The sequence below is a fragment of the Parasteatoda tepidariorum genome, chromosome 7 (assembly GCF_982258835.1).
Source record: "Parasteatoda tepidariorum strain Cologne lab strain chromosome 7, Ptep-v5.0, whole genome shotgun sequence".
Classification (NCBI taxonomy): domain Eukaryota; kingdom Metazoa; phylum Arthropoda; class Arachnida; order Araneae; family Theridiidae; genus Parasteatoda; species Parasteatoda tepidariorum.
In genome coordinates, this window is record NC_141761.1 from 38,362,086 (window position 1) to 38,379,975 (window position 17,890).

At 26.3% G+C, this 17,890-nt stretch overlaps 1 protein-coding gene across 22 annotated transcripts in view; it reads right to left on the reverse strand.

Moving 5' to 3' along the window:
* LOC107448198 (uncharacterized) overlaps positions 1-17,890 on the reverse strand; it is a 65,366-nt gene that overhangs the window by 31,943 nt on the left and 15,533 nt on the right. For 12 of the 22 annotated variants that reach the window (XM_071183575.2, XM_043051630.3, XM_087167694.1 and 9 more), the window contains exons 7-9: positions 14,724-14,782; positions 12,988-13,205; positions 11,165-11,355 (exon numbers count right to left, since the gene is read on the reverse strand). In XM_071183575.2, the coding sequence (XP_071039676.1) occupies positions 11,165-11,355; positions 12,988-13,205; positions 14,724-14,782 (468 nt within the window). Of the gene's footprint in view, positions 1-11,110; positions 11,356-12,987; positions 13,206-14,723; positions 14,783-17,890 lie in introns of all 22 variants that reach the window. The other 10 variants (XM_071183574.2, XM_043051624.3, XM_071183573.2 and 7 more) reach the window with 1 other exon arrangement.

Sequence of the window (17,890 nt, forward strand, 5' to 3'; positions counted from 1 at the left end):
ATTTGCAAAAAAAATGAAAAGGAAATTAACACTGGTGATTAAACACTTAAAAGCTACACCTGTGTACATCTAGTAGCTTTGATCTACGATCTTAGTAGTTTTGATATTTTTTCAAAAAGGATATAAGTGACATAATATTTCTCCTCTAAAACAAGTAAATTTTGACAAAATTAACATAACTGTGAAATAATGCTTTCTTTAAACTAAATAATTTTCACAATGGCTGAGATATTATAGCTGAGCTTATTTCAAAAAATAAATAAATAATTATAATAAAAGTGAGGAATTAAAATTATTTCATGATTGCAGTTACAAGTGTTAACTAACACAGGGATGAGATTAGCAAAAAGGCAAAAAAGCTGAATTTCCACGATAGTAAATTTTACGCAAGCGCAACCCTATAATAATAAATTCCAGACAGTTTAAGGTAATAAATAACGTGTTGACATACAATTGTGTACTAATCTATTATTATATAAATGATTACATTGATACTTAACATTTAGTGAAAATAAAAATTACCAATTGAAAAAATAAAGCTGGAAATTATATTTTTCCTCAGTTCAAATAAGAGACAATTATTACTTGAAAAACTACCTGGTTTAGCAAATTAAAACTACTGAGAATATATATTAATATTTCATTTCTTTTAATAAATACTGTTATGTGATTTATAGCAAATATATCGGTAATATTACTTTTTAAATTATATTGGAAAAAAAAAACTTTAACGATGGACCGAATTATTATGTTCATATTATAGTCTAATCTAACTAGAGCCCTGAAACATATCAATAACAGTGAAGTAGAAATATATAGTAACTCTTTAACATACAAAAATTGCTATTTTAGTTTGAAAAATTACATGACAATCAGCAACTGTTTAGATAATTGTTTTTTATTTGATAAGAATTTTGCATTTTATAGCATAAATAACAGCAATTATAAATAAAATTTTGATGATGAGTTAATTAACTCTTTTTCCAAAAAAAATTTTAATTAAATCCTTTTTTAAGTGATTGCTTTTGTTTGCTATATCTTTTATGTTTGCTATATTTAGTCGTTAGTTCATCTTCAAACATCTTGTGACAAATCCTATTTTTTTCTTTTTTGCAAGCACAGAATGTAAGTTTTGAATATATTCCCTTCCAGTTTCTCTGATGTTGTAAAACTTACATATACTAATAATCGTCGTGAGAAAAACAGTCACCTTTATAGTAACTAATTAAATAAAAAATTTACTTCTTACAAGAATCACGATAGTTGGTCTTAAAATTGCGTGAATATGAATAACAATTATGGATTTTGAAATCACATGAATATGAAACTAGATATGCGATTTTGAAAATGAGAAAGTACAAACTGGGATATCGAATTTTTAAAACGCGTAAATACAAATATGAAAAGCTATGTTTGATATTAAAATCGTGTGAATAAGAATCGAGATATTAGCAGATTCCAGGCTCGGGACCTCTAAAAGGCTTGTCAGAAGCAGCATCGTTTGAACTACGAAAATCGGATCGATCTGGAGGGCGGGTAAAAAATTCGGAAAATTTTATCAGCTGCGTGAAAAGGGGGAGAAAATAGCTAAAATAAGTAAAAATGAGAAAGGATTGGTAGCTATGTAGTTTCTGTAATTTTCTGTTTCTCTTTGAAAATCGGTGAATTTTCTGAAAAAGCGGAATACTTATAAAAAAAAGTGAAATTTTTAGAAAATCTGAATTTTTGATTTAAAAAACTGAAATTCAAGAGAAAAAAGTGAAAAAAGCGGAAATCCGCTAAAAAGCGGAAAAATCTCATCCCTGCTAACAAAAAAAAATTTCCTTATTGAAGACCCAAACATCAAAAATAATACTTTGCAAAAATAAAGCAATAAATTCTACTAGAATTTTATTTTTTTTAAAAAAGGGGGGAGTGTTATTTTAGTGAAAAATTAATTTAATTAATCAAATTAATTTAAAACCAATTTAAACTGTCTAAAATAATTCAAAAATTGATCATAATATACGATTAATCCTGCACTTTATCGTGATCCTTACATGTTCCAAATACACAACATACATTACTAGTCAATTTTAATATATTAATATTATTATTTATGTGGCGTATCATAAAATTTTTCTCAGTATGAAAATTTGCCTCAACGCTATTTTTGCCAACTTATGAAAACAAAATATTTTTTTAATATGACCCCAGTTCTCCATCAATCATTGTTTTTAAACTACAGTAAAAGTTTTTCAATACTTTTATGGCAGGGAATTTCATTTGGATGAGGAAAAATGATTGTTTCAACAGTTAAATTTCTTTGAACTGCTAAAAAAGTGATAAGTTCTAAAACAAAACCTTTGGTAAGAAAAAAAAATGTTGGAAACTTGCTCCTAAATTTGTTAAAAAAAAATTTTCGTAGTTGCAATTTTTCACATATTTTCTACATATTCTAGCTACTTTCTTTTTTTTTCTATTCTTAAGTAAGCAGCATTGTCAGCTAAAAGCAGATGGGGGGCGAAAATGTCTTAAACTAGTGCAAGAAAATTTGGAAAATTCGGAATGCAACGATATTGCAATGTAGCAAGTGTATTTTAGTAAATAATTAAGAGTCCAGTAGCAGAATTAGTGCGTCATGGTACAAGAAGCTACAGACTAATTTTAGCCTGGCAGCAAAAGTTTAATGTTGTTTTTCAGTTCAATGGTGTTTGGTTAATTTTTTTACACTATTTTTAATGTCAACTTATTTCAATAAACTAAAAATGATTGAAATCAAGAATATATTGCAATGAAGGAAGCTGCACTGTAGAGACACTTTTTATAAATAAAAAAACATTGATTGGAAACATCAAAATCACAACAAAGCAGAAAGAAATAGTAGAAACTGTCAATGATCGTTTTCCCCAACTTTTCACATAATTCCAGTAAGTCACATTTTTTTGCTTGTCCCAAGAAAACCATAATTAAGAATACATGTAACACAATTCCTTTAAAGTAAAGTATAAGTCCGATTCTAATTAAAAACCAATGCCACCAATTAAAAAACATATATTAGCTGTAACAAATAAAGCTAAAAAGACACTTTTTATAAAAAAAAAATATTTGAAACATCAACCACACAACAACAAAGCAGAGAGAAATAGCAATACCTGCAACGGTTTCGTATACACTTTAAAGAAAGTAATACCCACAGCGAGTTAGTATACACCTTAAAAATACAAAAAGCTTAGCTCAACGAAAAATCTACTCTCCGGCATTCCAAAAATTGTCTCGTTTTTTGTTTTTTTTCTTAATCTCGCTTACCTCGTAGTGTTTTTCAATTCATGCTTGCGTTAACTAAATATTTTTAGGTCTCAATGATTTTCCGACCTAATTATGTTACAGAATTTTTTTCTTTTTTGAATTAATACATACTTTCTTTTATATTTGTGAATATATAAATTAGAAGTTTCAATTTAACTCAAATTCAAAGTTTTAGCATTACAACCATTGAGGTGAAATACACGAGTGTGTACATCACAATAATTTTTGTTCTTATAATGAAACAATGTGACTATTAGTCAAATGGAGAGAGAACATTTTCAACCTTTATATCTTCTTGTTATTGCAAACGAAGATAATGAATGCTGGAATATTAAAGCCAAAAATCTCTAAATATGGTAGGTTACAGTACCACATTTGTTTGCACCCCAAAATTTCTTAAAGGAGGGCTTCATACATTTCACAAGTAAGTTAATTTATCACTTGTTGGAATTAAAATTGTTTTATTTATTTATTATGTATTTTAAAAATGTTTTTTTCCTTAGAACATCGTATTAATCCTGATTATTCCAGTTCATTCATTCTAAAATTCCTAATTATACTTTCAAAGCTATCTTATAAGCAAATATAAACAAATAAGAACACAACTATACCATTAAACAATGACTACATAGCATTATTCATTATTAAAAGAAAATAATAACTCGAATTAGGTGCTAAAATGCTGTAGGTAAAGTTTTGGATACATTGTTTCTTTCCTTTTCGTTTATTAAAAATTATATATTTTTTCTCTAATGTTTTTGAAAGAACCAGTTTTGTTTTCACCATATGCTATATATTTTTTTAATTTCAGTAGTTAACTTTGGGTTAGTTTTCTCAATACACTATTTGCTCATACAAAAGAGGGTTTATGAAGGATTAATAAGAAACAATTCGATAAATAGTTCAAAGATTCTTAACACTAAATTATCAGTTCTTCAATAATATCATCAGGTCATTTCAATTAAAATTGCCAAATCTTTTTAATTGCGATTAGGAAAACAAAAATCTAGAATACTATCAGAAGTAATAAAGTTATGTAACTTTACTATAGCAATTGTAAAGTTAAAATAAAATCGGCAAGTTAAAAAGAAGGAAGCAGATTTTTTAAAGGAGATTGATGGATTTTTTAAGAATGTTTTCAAAAACTTCTAATACCTGAAAAGATATCTATGATTTTACAAGATGTGGTACTATTGTAAAATCTGTGTTAGATTGAAATTTAAATGAGTTTTTTTTTTTTTAAATACTTCAAAATCTAAAAATCAATAAAAAAAATTACTATAAATGACTGTTACAAAACAACTATCAATGATTTTGAAAACTTCTGAATATAATTATAATATATTTTATAAAAAAGAAACACTTTACCATTTTTAAAGCCATTCGAAAATCAAAATTTTCTTCATTTTATACAGTTTATACATATTTAAAAATTGGAATTTTTAAATAATTTTCAATTTAGCAAAGTCTTGTGGAAAAATTATCAAAAACTTCACTGTCCTGCTAATTTTAATACTCTTGAAGCTTTCAGCTTTCTTCCATTGCCTTTATAAGTACAAAATCCGAATCTACCAAAAAAGAGACTTCATCAACTTTGACACAACACCCTTCTTTCTACACCGAAATTGCCAAATGAGAGGGTGTAAGTGACTATAAAGACTGATATTTGGGATGAGAGATGAGGAACTATAACAGCGGGCTTGTTCTATTTGTACTACAACTCTATGGTAGCAACTCTACTGCTTATAATAACATAGTTACTTCACCATATGCTAAATATTTGTAGCATAAAATAGTCTAGTCTTTTGAAATTTGAAAAGCTATTAAGTTCAACATTTAAATACAAATATTTTAATGCATGCTCTGGAAGAAAATGTTAGAATTCTTCCATGGTGTTGTAGATCAATGCAGAAGTTTTTGGTATTAAGATCAAGTGCAATTACTGATTTAACTATTAATGAGCATTTGCAACCTTAATAAACTATTGTATGATGTAATTATTATTAAAGTTGGTGTTTTGTCTAGAAAAAACCTATTATGTTCAGGACATTGATAGAAACAGGAAACAAACGGAAGAAACTGGACAAAATGGAAAAAATTAAAAGAGACTAATATAATTAGTTACAAGTATTATAAAAATAGCTTAAATTCAAACTACTGGAATAGAATATAGAACTTAAAATTTAAAAGATTTTTCACAACTATTAAAAAAACTTTAAAACTTTTTTTTAATACAGAAATTTAAAAATCTATATATTATATTACTTAAGGGTCTACTTAAGTATTCATATTTCACAGTATATGATTAAAATAACAATATGCAATTCCTAATTATGATCCTTATGATAATTCCTAATCCGCATTTTTTAGAACAGTATATGTTTAGTGACTCGTTAATTTTGTAGCATAAATAAAATTTTATTATGTTTTTTAACAGTTCTCTACATAGTTCAACATAAATTTAGGTTTTACTATAGATACTCATTTAAATCAAACAATATAAAATTGCAGTTAGTTTAATGGGTTAAGATAAATTTTATATATTTTTATATTTTATAAGATAGTTTTTGCTTATTTAAATAAAAATATGCATTAAATAGCTTGAAAATTAATACTATTATTTAAGCTAGATTGCAATTTGAAACTGTTTTAATATTTGATATTTCTTTTGTAAAAACAAAAAAAAATTGTTTTTCCAAGGTTTTTTTAACTGTGCAAGAAACTAGCCATCCCTTATAATTAAACATTACATTTTCCCACACTCCAAATAAAATATATAGCCATAAAATTATTAATAAGTAATAAATGTTTGGGTAGGTGTACCTAAAAAACAAGGAGGTGAGGAAAAAATTAAGCCATATTCGAATTGAAGGGGTCATTTTACAGGATAGCCTGTAGAACTGGCAAATGGAATTAACTTTTTCCTTTTGCAGACCAATATTTTTAAAGTGACGACAGTACTATATAATTTACATGAATGAAGAATTTAAGTTTATAATTCACCAGTGTCTAAAACCATAAAAGTATATTAAAAATCAGGCATTCTAGAATTTTAAAAAAAAATTATATTTGCAGCATAAATAAAATTAAGTTCATAAGTTTAAAGTAAACTATAAGTACATGCTCAGACAGAACAGAGAAACTAGCTGAGAGTGATTAAAGCATTCATTAAAAGCAAACCACTGCACATCAGCAATAGAAAAGGAATTTCAAATTTATACACAAGAAAGAAATGGAACATTTATTTAAACAAAAAGAAAAAAATAGTGCTTTACCATTAGAGAAATCTAAATTACTAATAATCGAATTTTAAAAAAAACTACCAAAAGTAACAGTGAGAGAGTGTTCACTAAGATTGAGATGGCAGTGACTTTGACTATTTCCTACAGAGGTTAAAAAAATTATAATACAATAAATAATAAATGGCTGAAGGTAATTTGATCAATCAATAATTTATCAAGTTCATTTATCTAATGGAAAAGCACCAATATTTTATATCAGATTACTAAAGATACTAAGTCAATCAAGGCATTTCAATAATATTATCTTTCATTGATTAAGTTCTTATTAAATTCACAATTTATTATACTACAATTTCACATAAAACACTTAGCGAAAAAGTGAAATAAATTAAAAATGTGCAGATATAAATGATCAAATTAAAATTATAATATATTATAGAAAAACAAGTAAAAAGTAATTTATTTATTCATTAAATATATTATTTTTTTTAAATTAAATTAAATGCGAATGAAATTAAATGAATTATTTTTTTACCTTTCAATTTCAACTGAAAAATTTCATTCCAACCTTAATACAAGTCAAGCATTATTAACTTAAAAAATTTGTCATTAGCTATTAAAAATTTGAAAGCTTGATTCACAAAATGTATAGATCTTCAAAAAATGCACAGATATGAAGGATAAAATTAAAATTATAATATTATAGAATAACAAGTAGAAAGTAATTTATTTACTCATTAAATATGTTACTTTTTCCTAATTAAATTGATTATTTAAATTAATTATTTAAATTAAATTAAATGCGAATGAAATTAAATGAATTATTTTTTTACCTTTCAATTTCAACTGAAAAATTTCATTCCAACCTTAATACAAGTCAAGCATTATTAACTTAAAAAATTTGTCATTAGCTATTAAAAATTTGAAAGCTTGATTCACAAAATGTATAGATCTTCAAAAAATGCACAGATATGAAGGATAAAATTAAAATTATAATATTATAGAATAACAAGTAGAAAGTAATTTATTTACTCATTAAATATGTTACTTTTTCCTAATTAAATTAAATGTGAATGAAATTAAATATATTTTTTTACCATTAAATTTAAACTGAAAAATTTCATTACAACTTAATTGCAAGTCAAGCATCATTAACTTAAATCATTATCATTAGTTATTAAAAATTAGAAAGTTTGCTTCACATAAATATTAACACAATATATGCTATTGAAGAGGTTTTGTGATATCAACGTAGTGACAGCACAGACAAATTTCTTACTTTTAGTTCAATATGTTCAGTTCACTACCTTATATTTCTAAGCTAAAGTAATCACTCTGCCCATACAGCTTATGAAGTAACTCTACAATATTAATATACTCATTACAGAACAAGACCTATCTACTCTAAAATGGATAGATAGTTCTCAAAGATTCAACAAGAAATGAAAATCTACATAAAACACAACCATAAAAGATAAAAACAGAGGTAGAGAGAACAAGAGATGGACAGACAGTTAGCAAGCATTTAAAAACAATTTTGTTAGAGCAAAAAGAGCTAGAGAATAGAGCAGAAGTGTGAGAATTATGCTCAGTAATATCATAAGTTAAACAAGCAATATCAAATTTATTTAATTATTTACAAATTTAATTAAAATATATAACGAAAAAAATTGGTCAAAACTTTTGAAAATAAAGCTAGTATGTGTATATATCTGCTGCAATTTAATGATTAAAGCAATAAATCATGTTATTATTCATAATAACAGGTGATTAATAATAACCACATTTCTTGGTAAATATGAAAATGTATTGTTATTTCATTAACCGGTTATTATCAATAATTGCCAGTGAAGTTCGGTCAATATGATAATTTATTGAAACTTTATCAGTCAGTGTAGAGATTAGTAGATTCAAAAATAGAAGATTACATAAAATGCCGAATTTTACTTATGATTTAATTTAAAATAGTAGCTTTAAAAGTCTATTTTAATATGTGATAATATGCATTGATAAGTGGTAATTTGAAATCTTGAGTGTATAAATTTTAATATCGTCCCAAAAGATTAATATTTTCATGAAAAGAGTTACAAATGCGCCTTTATCGCTGAGGCTGTGGTTGGGAATCTCTTTTGTGAGTGCCTGTCCAAGGCCGGAAGGTCTTGCTGTTTAGCCTAAATTGATTAAATCACTGAAATATGAACAAGTTCACTAATAATGTACTGTAAAGTATATTGACATATACTGTATATATTTTTTATTTACATACTTTAATTACATAGAATTTTTTCTTGTTTAAACACATTTTTACACAATTTCTGCGATTTCGAGTTCAGTTAAACATTTTGAAAGCTATGGCATATAGTGATAAAAACGGAAAAATTTGACGTCTAGAATATCTAACTATTAATTGAAAACTGAACTGCAAAGCCAAATACACAGCACGCTAGCAAAAATAAAACTCTTCTACTTACTGTAAACAAATACCACATGTTCATTTTAAAGCATGTGATTTGGAAACATTCCTTTCCCCTTATAGAACAAAAAACAAGAGTATGTGAGTCATATCTCTCATTTTAAGTAGAAGATTAAATGTACATGCATCTCAAGTCGTATGGACATACAATGCCATCTTGTGCTAAAAATTATAGCTTTTAAAAAGATCCAGAACACGGTATGTGACAGCCAGGGATGAACGAGAAATCTCTCTAACATGGCAGCTAAGAGATGAGAGGGTTTTATGCTGTCATGTACACCTGACGGTTAGCAAGAGAGTTAATGAAAATGTTAGCCTTATGGAAATATTTATATTTAAAAATTGCTGTTTATTATTTTTATCAATCAGATTAATCAAGGGAAGAGAGTGCCATTGACCAGTTTATCACATACTGGTGTTTTTTAAGGTTAAATTCAATTGACAGCTACACATTTGCCCATTTTACCGTGCACTGATGTTCTTTTTAAAGTCAAGTGCCACTGCCCACTATACACTAAACAGATATTTTAAGGTCAAATGCCACAGTTCAGTACAAATTTGCTGGTATATCCCTACATTGAAGTTTTTGAGGTTAAATGCCTAAGAAAATCAAGAATGTGAAAAGAACCAAAACCATCTAGTACAAAATATTTATACAACAAAAGAACAACCAATGCACACAAGGAGCACGTATCTGCTTCTAAAGTAAACAAGTAACTAACATTGTCTAACCATTTGAGCTGAAAATTACCATTACGCATGCATATTAAAAATCTCCAGCTAAATGCGCTGAAAATCGACCAAACTTCATTGGAAATTATAAATAATTTTAAAAAATTATTTAATTATTAATAATAAATAACTAAAAGATTAGTCATTTTAACTGACTTAATCGATTATTATTATTAATAACCCATCTTTTACATTGACCTCAACATGCATAATTCATACCATGCAATAGAAAAATAAATTATTATTCCTTTTCAACCCTAATTTTTTCGTGTAATCAAATTTTTATTAAAGTGATAAAATTAGTCTAGTTACAGCAGTCAAATAACATAGTCAAAAAAATTAATACAAAATTTGGCATTTGGGATCTCATACTACTGCAAGAACTATTTTCTATGATCAAAGGTTTATTTAAATTAAGTGTTTTACTTCACCTCAAACTTCTTCATATGCAAAGAAGAAAAATAAGAGCTTTAACAGAGAATCAAGAAAATAAGGATAATTAAAAATGATTTAACTAGCTTTCAACGTAGTTAAATCTACAACTTACAATAACATATTTGTAATTTAAAACTGGGGAAGATTTAAGCTGAATTTAAAAAAAAAAAAAGAAATATTTGTGAGTTGCATAGGCAAAGAGGGTGAATTTAACACATTTAAGAAAAAACAATAACAATAAAAAAAAGTACTACTTTTTTTTTTTTTTTTTACACATAGAATAAGAAAATTTCAAAATTTGATTTCCTGAATTTTTCTGATATCACGATGTCGGCTGTAATTTTCAATAAATTAATGACCTTGTAAAAAAATTTTATATTAAATTAGTAAAAAAATTCAAATACACATAATTAACTATTTTCAGCAAAGCAGCTTATCTTTTGCGTTTTAAAGCAAAACATTTACTCGGCTTGAGCTTTGATGGCAGTTTAAATATATATTACCTAGAGAAAACCCTAGCATTATTTCAGAAGACAGAAAATTTTTTTTATGGAGGAATTTTCTTCACAAGATGTATCTAAAACATTTTCTTAACTTCATTCAAAACTTTAAATGTTTATTTTTTTAAGGTAAAATTTTTATTTTAAAAATGCGTATTTAAAAATGAAAAATGAATAATAATAAACCATCATAAAAAAATTTCAAAATAATTTAAAACAGTGAAAAAAGTGAGTACTAAATCATAATGCACATTATAATAGAATTTTCTAATGAGATTATAAATATAAAAAAAATTATATAATTGGTTATAAATAAATAATTAGATTCAAAATTCATAAAACTAGAAAAAGTGTGTATTAAAAATTAATTTGCACAACTTTTTGATGTTTTCTTTTAAATTTTTATCAATTAGTACAAGCCATCTCTGGTTCCTCTTTACCTCCATAGTAATCCAAGATCGATGAAAATTATGCCCTTGGGGTTTGTAACGTACTTGCTGTGGTACATTGTGCTGGTGCCCTCCGTGGTGTCTTGGGCTTCCACTTCCAATTACTATATTTGTAAGATTATGATGATGGCGACGTCTTGAAGATGGTGATGGTGAAGGACCAGGACTTGAATGCCTACTACCTCCACCACCACTAGGGGTAGTAGTAATAAGTGTACCTCCACTGAGACTTGTACCTGCAAAAAAAATCAATTTAGCATTGATATAATCTCAATATGATTTTTTTCTAAATTTTAAATATATAAAAAATAAAATAAATTGCATTATGAGAAAAGTAAATAAATTTTAAAACTTAAACTTGAGATACTTTTCAAATTGAAAAATAAAAATCAGATATTAAAGTAAAATATTTAGAAATATGAAAGGATTTTTCACAAAGTCAAAACAGAGGTGCATGAACAGAAAATTTTGAGTAATATTACATAAAAGTCAAAACTATGAATCAATTAGAGTATTGTGTATTACACCATTACTTCATACACTGTATTATATAGTGAAACCTGAGAAAGTTGACCACTAAGTTGATTACTTCACTGGTAAACTTAGACAGGTGGTCAAATTACAGGGGAAAATAAGTAATCATTTTGTTTTATCATTTCTTACACCATATTACACTCATGTTTTTTTCCCCCATTTAACTACCAATGCAATTACCTTTTTTTTTAACAAGACTTTAAAATTTTATTTAGCAACTACCCCAACATATATTTTTAGATATGAGATTAACTACCAGAATAAATTTCAATTTCTTACAAGATTTTGAAACTAAACTAATTACCTATAAACCTTATTTTGTTAGTAATAGATGCCAAGTGTTAATTATAAAATTATCTGAAAATATGAGTACATAAAAATGTATGCAATAATAAAACTAACAAATTTTCAAAACCATGCAAAAGTGATAGCTGCTGAAAAATCTATAGAATTATTGCAAATACTTGGATGCGTAATTAAAATTTCCCGTGAAATATATAATGACATATAGCACACATGAAATATAGCATGATTTTATCGATACTTTAAAAAATTATGTGACAGAAAAAAGGTCAAAATACTGCATGAATTTAGCGCAAATTGAGTGTTTCAAAAAACAATTACTTAAATTCGCTAATTCTTGTGTTACGAATTTCTCCTGCTGTAATAATACCATATAAAAATATCAGGATTTTAAAAACCATTTGAAAACCAGTAGCAAAGCTGCGAAAATGTCGTTCGTAAAAAACAGTGGTATTGTCATATCAAAAAGTAATTTATCAACTGCGCGATTCAAATTTCGAGTATCGTAATAATATGGGAGTTTAAGAAACCATGAGAAAATCAATAGCAATAACAGCTAAAAGAAAAGAAAAAAAATTATTGGTACACAGCATAGATTTACAATGAAATCCAACTTGTTAAAAAGTTATTAGTAAAATAACATTAACCTTTTCATTAAATCTTATTAAAAACATTAATTCTTAATAGAAAAATTAATTAAATAAAAATTTTACCTGAATAAAAAAAAGGCAGAAAATATACCACATTGAATCAAAATTTGTAATGAAATAAGCATATTAAAATATAAGTTTTAAAAAAATTGAGAAAAAAGCACCACTTTTTTCTAGAAAATGATCAAAAGTAATTTGGCTTGTACAGCCAAAAGCATTTATTACAGAATTTTTCTTTAAGTCTCGTGTTCTCGAAGTATACCAGAAATTGTATTTCGCTTTTACAAATCCATATAAAAAAAAAAAGAAGAAAGAAAAGAAGAAAAAGAGGGACCTAAATGACTTACCTAACAAGATTTACTTAACAAGATTTTGACTTACCTAAAATGTGTGTCTGATGGTGCATTGATGAGGGGGACAATGTTGTACTGGTAGATGAATGAGGGGGTAACTGACTACTTGTGATGATACCTGTTTGATCCTCAACATCAAGTGGGGTGGTGAGAGGTGATGGGAAATGTAAATTCGTCAGATCAGGCAATGAACCTGTATTATTTGAGATTGGCACAGATCCACACTCTTCTTGAGAGGGATAGATGCTGAAAGCAACACAAACAGCTTTCGTTTACAGCATTCACAAAATTATAGAACAATGGGAAAATGTACATATGTAAATTAAATAGTATGCTGAACAAAACAAAGATATGCTTAAAATAGTTGCTTCATACCAAAGAACAATTATAAATCCAAAGAAAATAGAAAATATGATAAATTGAAATTGTTAGAGATAACACGAAGAGATTTTCTTTCGAATAAAATACGTCAAAAGTATGAATACCTTTTTAACACTAAATTGTGGAGAAAGTAATTCCTATCTTTTTACAATCACTTATAAAAGTCTGGCTTATTTGTGAGCCATGATCTGACCAACAAAATTAAAGTAACAGGTAATCAAATAAGAATAAAAACATTATTTTCAATACTGAATTTCTTATTTTACTTTGAGAAAAGTTAAATTAGAAGAATTTAATGTAACATTTATTTCTGCATTAATTACATAATAAACAGAGCTAGTTAAAAAGTTAAGTTATACTGATAAGATCTTGCAATAGAAGGATAAATTTCAAACAACAAAAGTAATGCATTTCCTTTTGTAAACAAACAGCACATATTTTATTATGAAACAAAATAGATATCACTTAAACCTCATATGGCTCTGAGGCTTATACCTCATATTAGGCTTAACTTTTCACCAACTTTCCTTGACACATATTTTATTTCTTAATTTAATGTATATATCAGAAAACTAAAACAGATGTTCTTAAAAAAAAGTTATTTTATTTTTGCATTGAACGCAAACATTTCTTCATTAAATATTAAACTTTATTAAATTTCTAATAGTATTCTTATTAATTTTAAGAGTAATTGCTTTTAACTGTAAATTTCATATTATTAATTTTTAGAATATTTTTTTTAAGGTACGTTAATTTGTTTGGCATAAATAGAAAAATATAATGGTTATGTTAATAAGTAGAGAAAGGCACCTTTTGAATAAGAAAAAACAGAAGTTTTGATAGAACCATCATTAAACTTTTGAGATGGCTAATACAACAGTTGTAATTAAAGTCTTTTTTTCTTCTTCTTTGCTATAAAAGTGTTTTGATATGAGAAATATTAATTTTTTGTGATGTCACATTGGTCCTACATAATATACTCAACATAACATGTCTCTTATATATCACATATTTTTATAACAAAAAAAAAGAGACTTAAGATATAACTGTTCTACTAGCCATCTCCAAAATATTAAGTAAAGGTTTAATTTCATAATAATAGAGAATAGCAAAAATTTATCATTTTTGTATTGTAAATTGTCCATTAAAATTATTTTGGTTTTCCATTTTTTAACTGGACAGTGGTTCTTGGATGATCTAACTGAAACTTAACATTTTTATACAGCAATAAAATTATATTTTAATGCGAATAGTTTAGAAATTATTCTAAGAACATTCCAAGTTACATAAAGTATTTCCACTCACAAGCACACACTAATTAGTTTAATTTACATACAAGACAAATATATTATTTTAAAAGTATAATATTTTAGAGGTATTTACTTTATTCCTGGAACTTCACAAGATTTTGGCCTCGACTGTTGTAATGGCATAAGATGGTTCTGCAAATAACAAAATCGTTTAAACAAACAAAAATCAACTTAAAGTAAATAAACAAGAGAGAAATAAACTCTAATACTGATAAAAAATTGGTTTGATATTTAATATTAAAATTTGGGGGATAATCAACAAATATTGAATGGAAAATTCTATTTTTCCTTTTTTTTATATAACATAAGAAAAAAGGAAATTGTTTTGAAATCAGAAATCAATAAAATAACAAAATATGCTACTTGAGACAAGCAAAGTTTTTCGGACACTAAAACTTAAGGCAAATGTCACAAAGTATCTAAAACTATTAAAAACATAAGAAAGAAACATACTGAAGATGAGATATAAGAAATCTAATCTAATTTAATTAAATCAAATTATCTAAGAAATTAATGTATAAATATAACTGAAAAGTCAGTGTTCTGTTTAATGAGATATTTTTGCTAGTCAAATGGAATAAGATACAAATTTAATGATTGAGTTTCTGATAGATTTCTTATTAAATTAATTATAATTATATTTCAAGATTTGATCAATGCACAAACAATCTGGGATTGCCAAATTGGCTCCTTCAGACTTCAGTCTTTTTAGTGTTAATGGTATGTGACTTTTATAAAATTCACACCAGTGTTGGCCTATGTATAAATTAGCACTTGCAATAAATTAGCACTTGCAATGAACTGAAATGACAGAATAACACTAGGTAAGTCACATACCTAGTGTTAATGGTATGTGACTTTTATAAAATTCAATTTCTCAAGAACAATTTGACAGATTTCTTTCAAAGTTTGTATTTTATCATTTAAAATTATATTATTTTAAATAATGTTAAAATTAATAATTATTGTTTGTATGATTTATCTTTGTATAAATGAATTTTATAATTGTGAGCAAAATTTTCTTGGTTGGTTTGAAAAGCATGCAAGATTTAGCAAAATACACAAGTAAAATTCACATTAAGTGGTTCAAACTTTTGACCTCTCCTGACCAAACTATTAGTATTATATAAACCAGATTTCGACTTCACCCTAAATTCTATCTTAAATCCTATATTTTAAGAGTCATGAATCCACATCCATGGAAAAAAGGTATACCTTTTTCAGAGGAAGTATGTTTTCACAACATCTTAAGGGGAAAGCAGCCGAAATTTTCAGAAAATAGAAGGATTTTTTTTAAAAAAAAGGAAAAAATAGGAGTGTTGAAAAACAAATAAAAATTTAACTTTAAAGTAATTTAATCAATTTTTATGAATATTAATTTAAATCAAAAAATATCTTTTTCCCTACGTAGCCAATATAAATTTTGAAAACAGTAATAAAAATAAAATTGCTGAAAAGATCAAAAATTATTTAAGTAAGACAGATATTTTACTTTCATTAGGACTTTAACAATATAATTATGATGCATAAGTAATTTGTATAAATAATATATTTCTATAAAATTGAGCTACAAAAATTTATCAAAAAATTGTTTTTGCCGAATTGGTATTTCATAAATAAAAAATTCTTATATTAAAAACTATTATTTTATCAAATTTAAAAATACATTCATTTCATACATAATTTTTTTTAAAGAGTTATTTTGGCAAGGAAAAAAAAACAAGGAAAAATTCATAGCAATGATCAAAATGAAAATTATCAAAACGCTACATATATTTATGATGGATTAAGCACATGTTAACAAATCCGAAATTGCAACAAAATCCCCACTCACAGTCAAATTTTATTTAAATGTACAATATATCAATTTTATTTAAATGTTCTTTATAAAAATAAAAAGTGAAAGCAACAACATGATTTTTAGAGCAAACTATCTTTCAAACTTTCGCGATTTCAGAATTTTTCTAATATTGTCTAATTGAAATTCTAGCAGAAGCCAATCATTATGAAATTTTTTAATTTTTTTCTCAAATAAGAAAAGAAAAATCAGAAGCATTTCTTTCCCCTTTGATGGGTGAGAAAAGTATCTTTTGAAACTAGTTCAACAGAATAAAAAATATCTTTTAAAAATTTCTGCAAAAAGAAAACTAAAATTTTTTACTTCATTATACTTAATTTTTCATTATTAGGAAATGAAAATGGAAAAATTGTGACCATTTCTTTTCCCTTCTATGCGCGAAAAAAGCAAGGAAAAAATCTTTTGCAAAAACTCTAACGTTCTGTGACAATATCGCCATAATTCCGGCACACGATTATTGATACTATCTAGAGTTTAACTTAAGTTTCAACATTTTGCTAAAACATTAATCGAAATCAAAAGCAAAATCTTATTGTGTATCACAATCTTATCTTTATGCTGAGCAATTTTATTTCTCCACCACTCCAACTAAACATGAATTGGCAAGCAGAAACAGAACCTGACGTAATAAAAAGAATTCATGTTCTACCACGTTCTGCCCCCTCCTCACACCCCATTCAAAATTAATGAATTAAAAAACAGGTGCAGTTGCAATGCTTGACCTTGAGTCTTTATTCTGTTCACTATGTTCAAAGGGGGAATAGCAGAAATGAGAGATGATTTTTAAAAATATAAGAAAAAGTAGGAAAAAGGAAAAAACAGGAAAAAAAGGAGGGGTGCTGAAATAGGAAAAGTAGGGGAAATTAGGTCTGCTGTCCCTGCATCTATATATATTTGAACATCGTTTGCACTAATTATTAGCATATTTGAGGCCATCAACATGAACTACAAGTTCTAGCATGCAAGAATTCGATCCCTAAATCAAAAATTACTCAGAACGTTCTTTTTGCGCACTCTACAGATAGATATATAAAGCAGATAGATAGATATATAGATAGATAGATAGATATATAAATAACTAGATAGATAGATAGATAGATATATAAATAACTGCTGCAAAGCAAATTATGTCATGTACTTACACGAAATTGCCAGCTCCCCTCCCTTGAAAATATATTGAACTATACACTGTAAAAGCCACAAAAAAAAAATTGCAATAATAATTGGCATCCACCTCTAAAAGAAAACTGTGAAGAGGGAGGAAGTAAATCACACTTGTAAACACTGTGTTTATTACAAAAAAAAATTACACTTCAAATGCCTTTTAAAAAAGCAATTTATGCTTTTGAGAGACATAATATTGATAAAGAAAAGAAATTCTA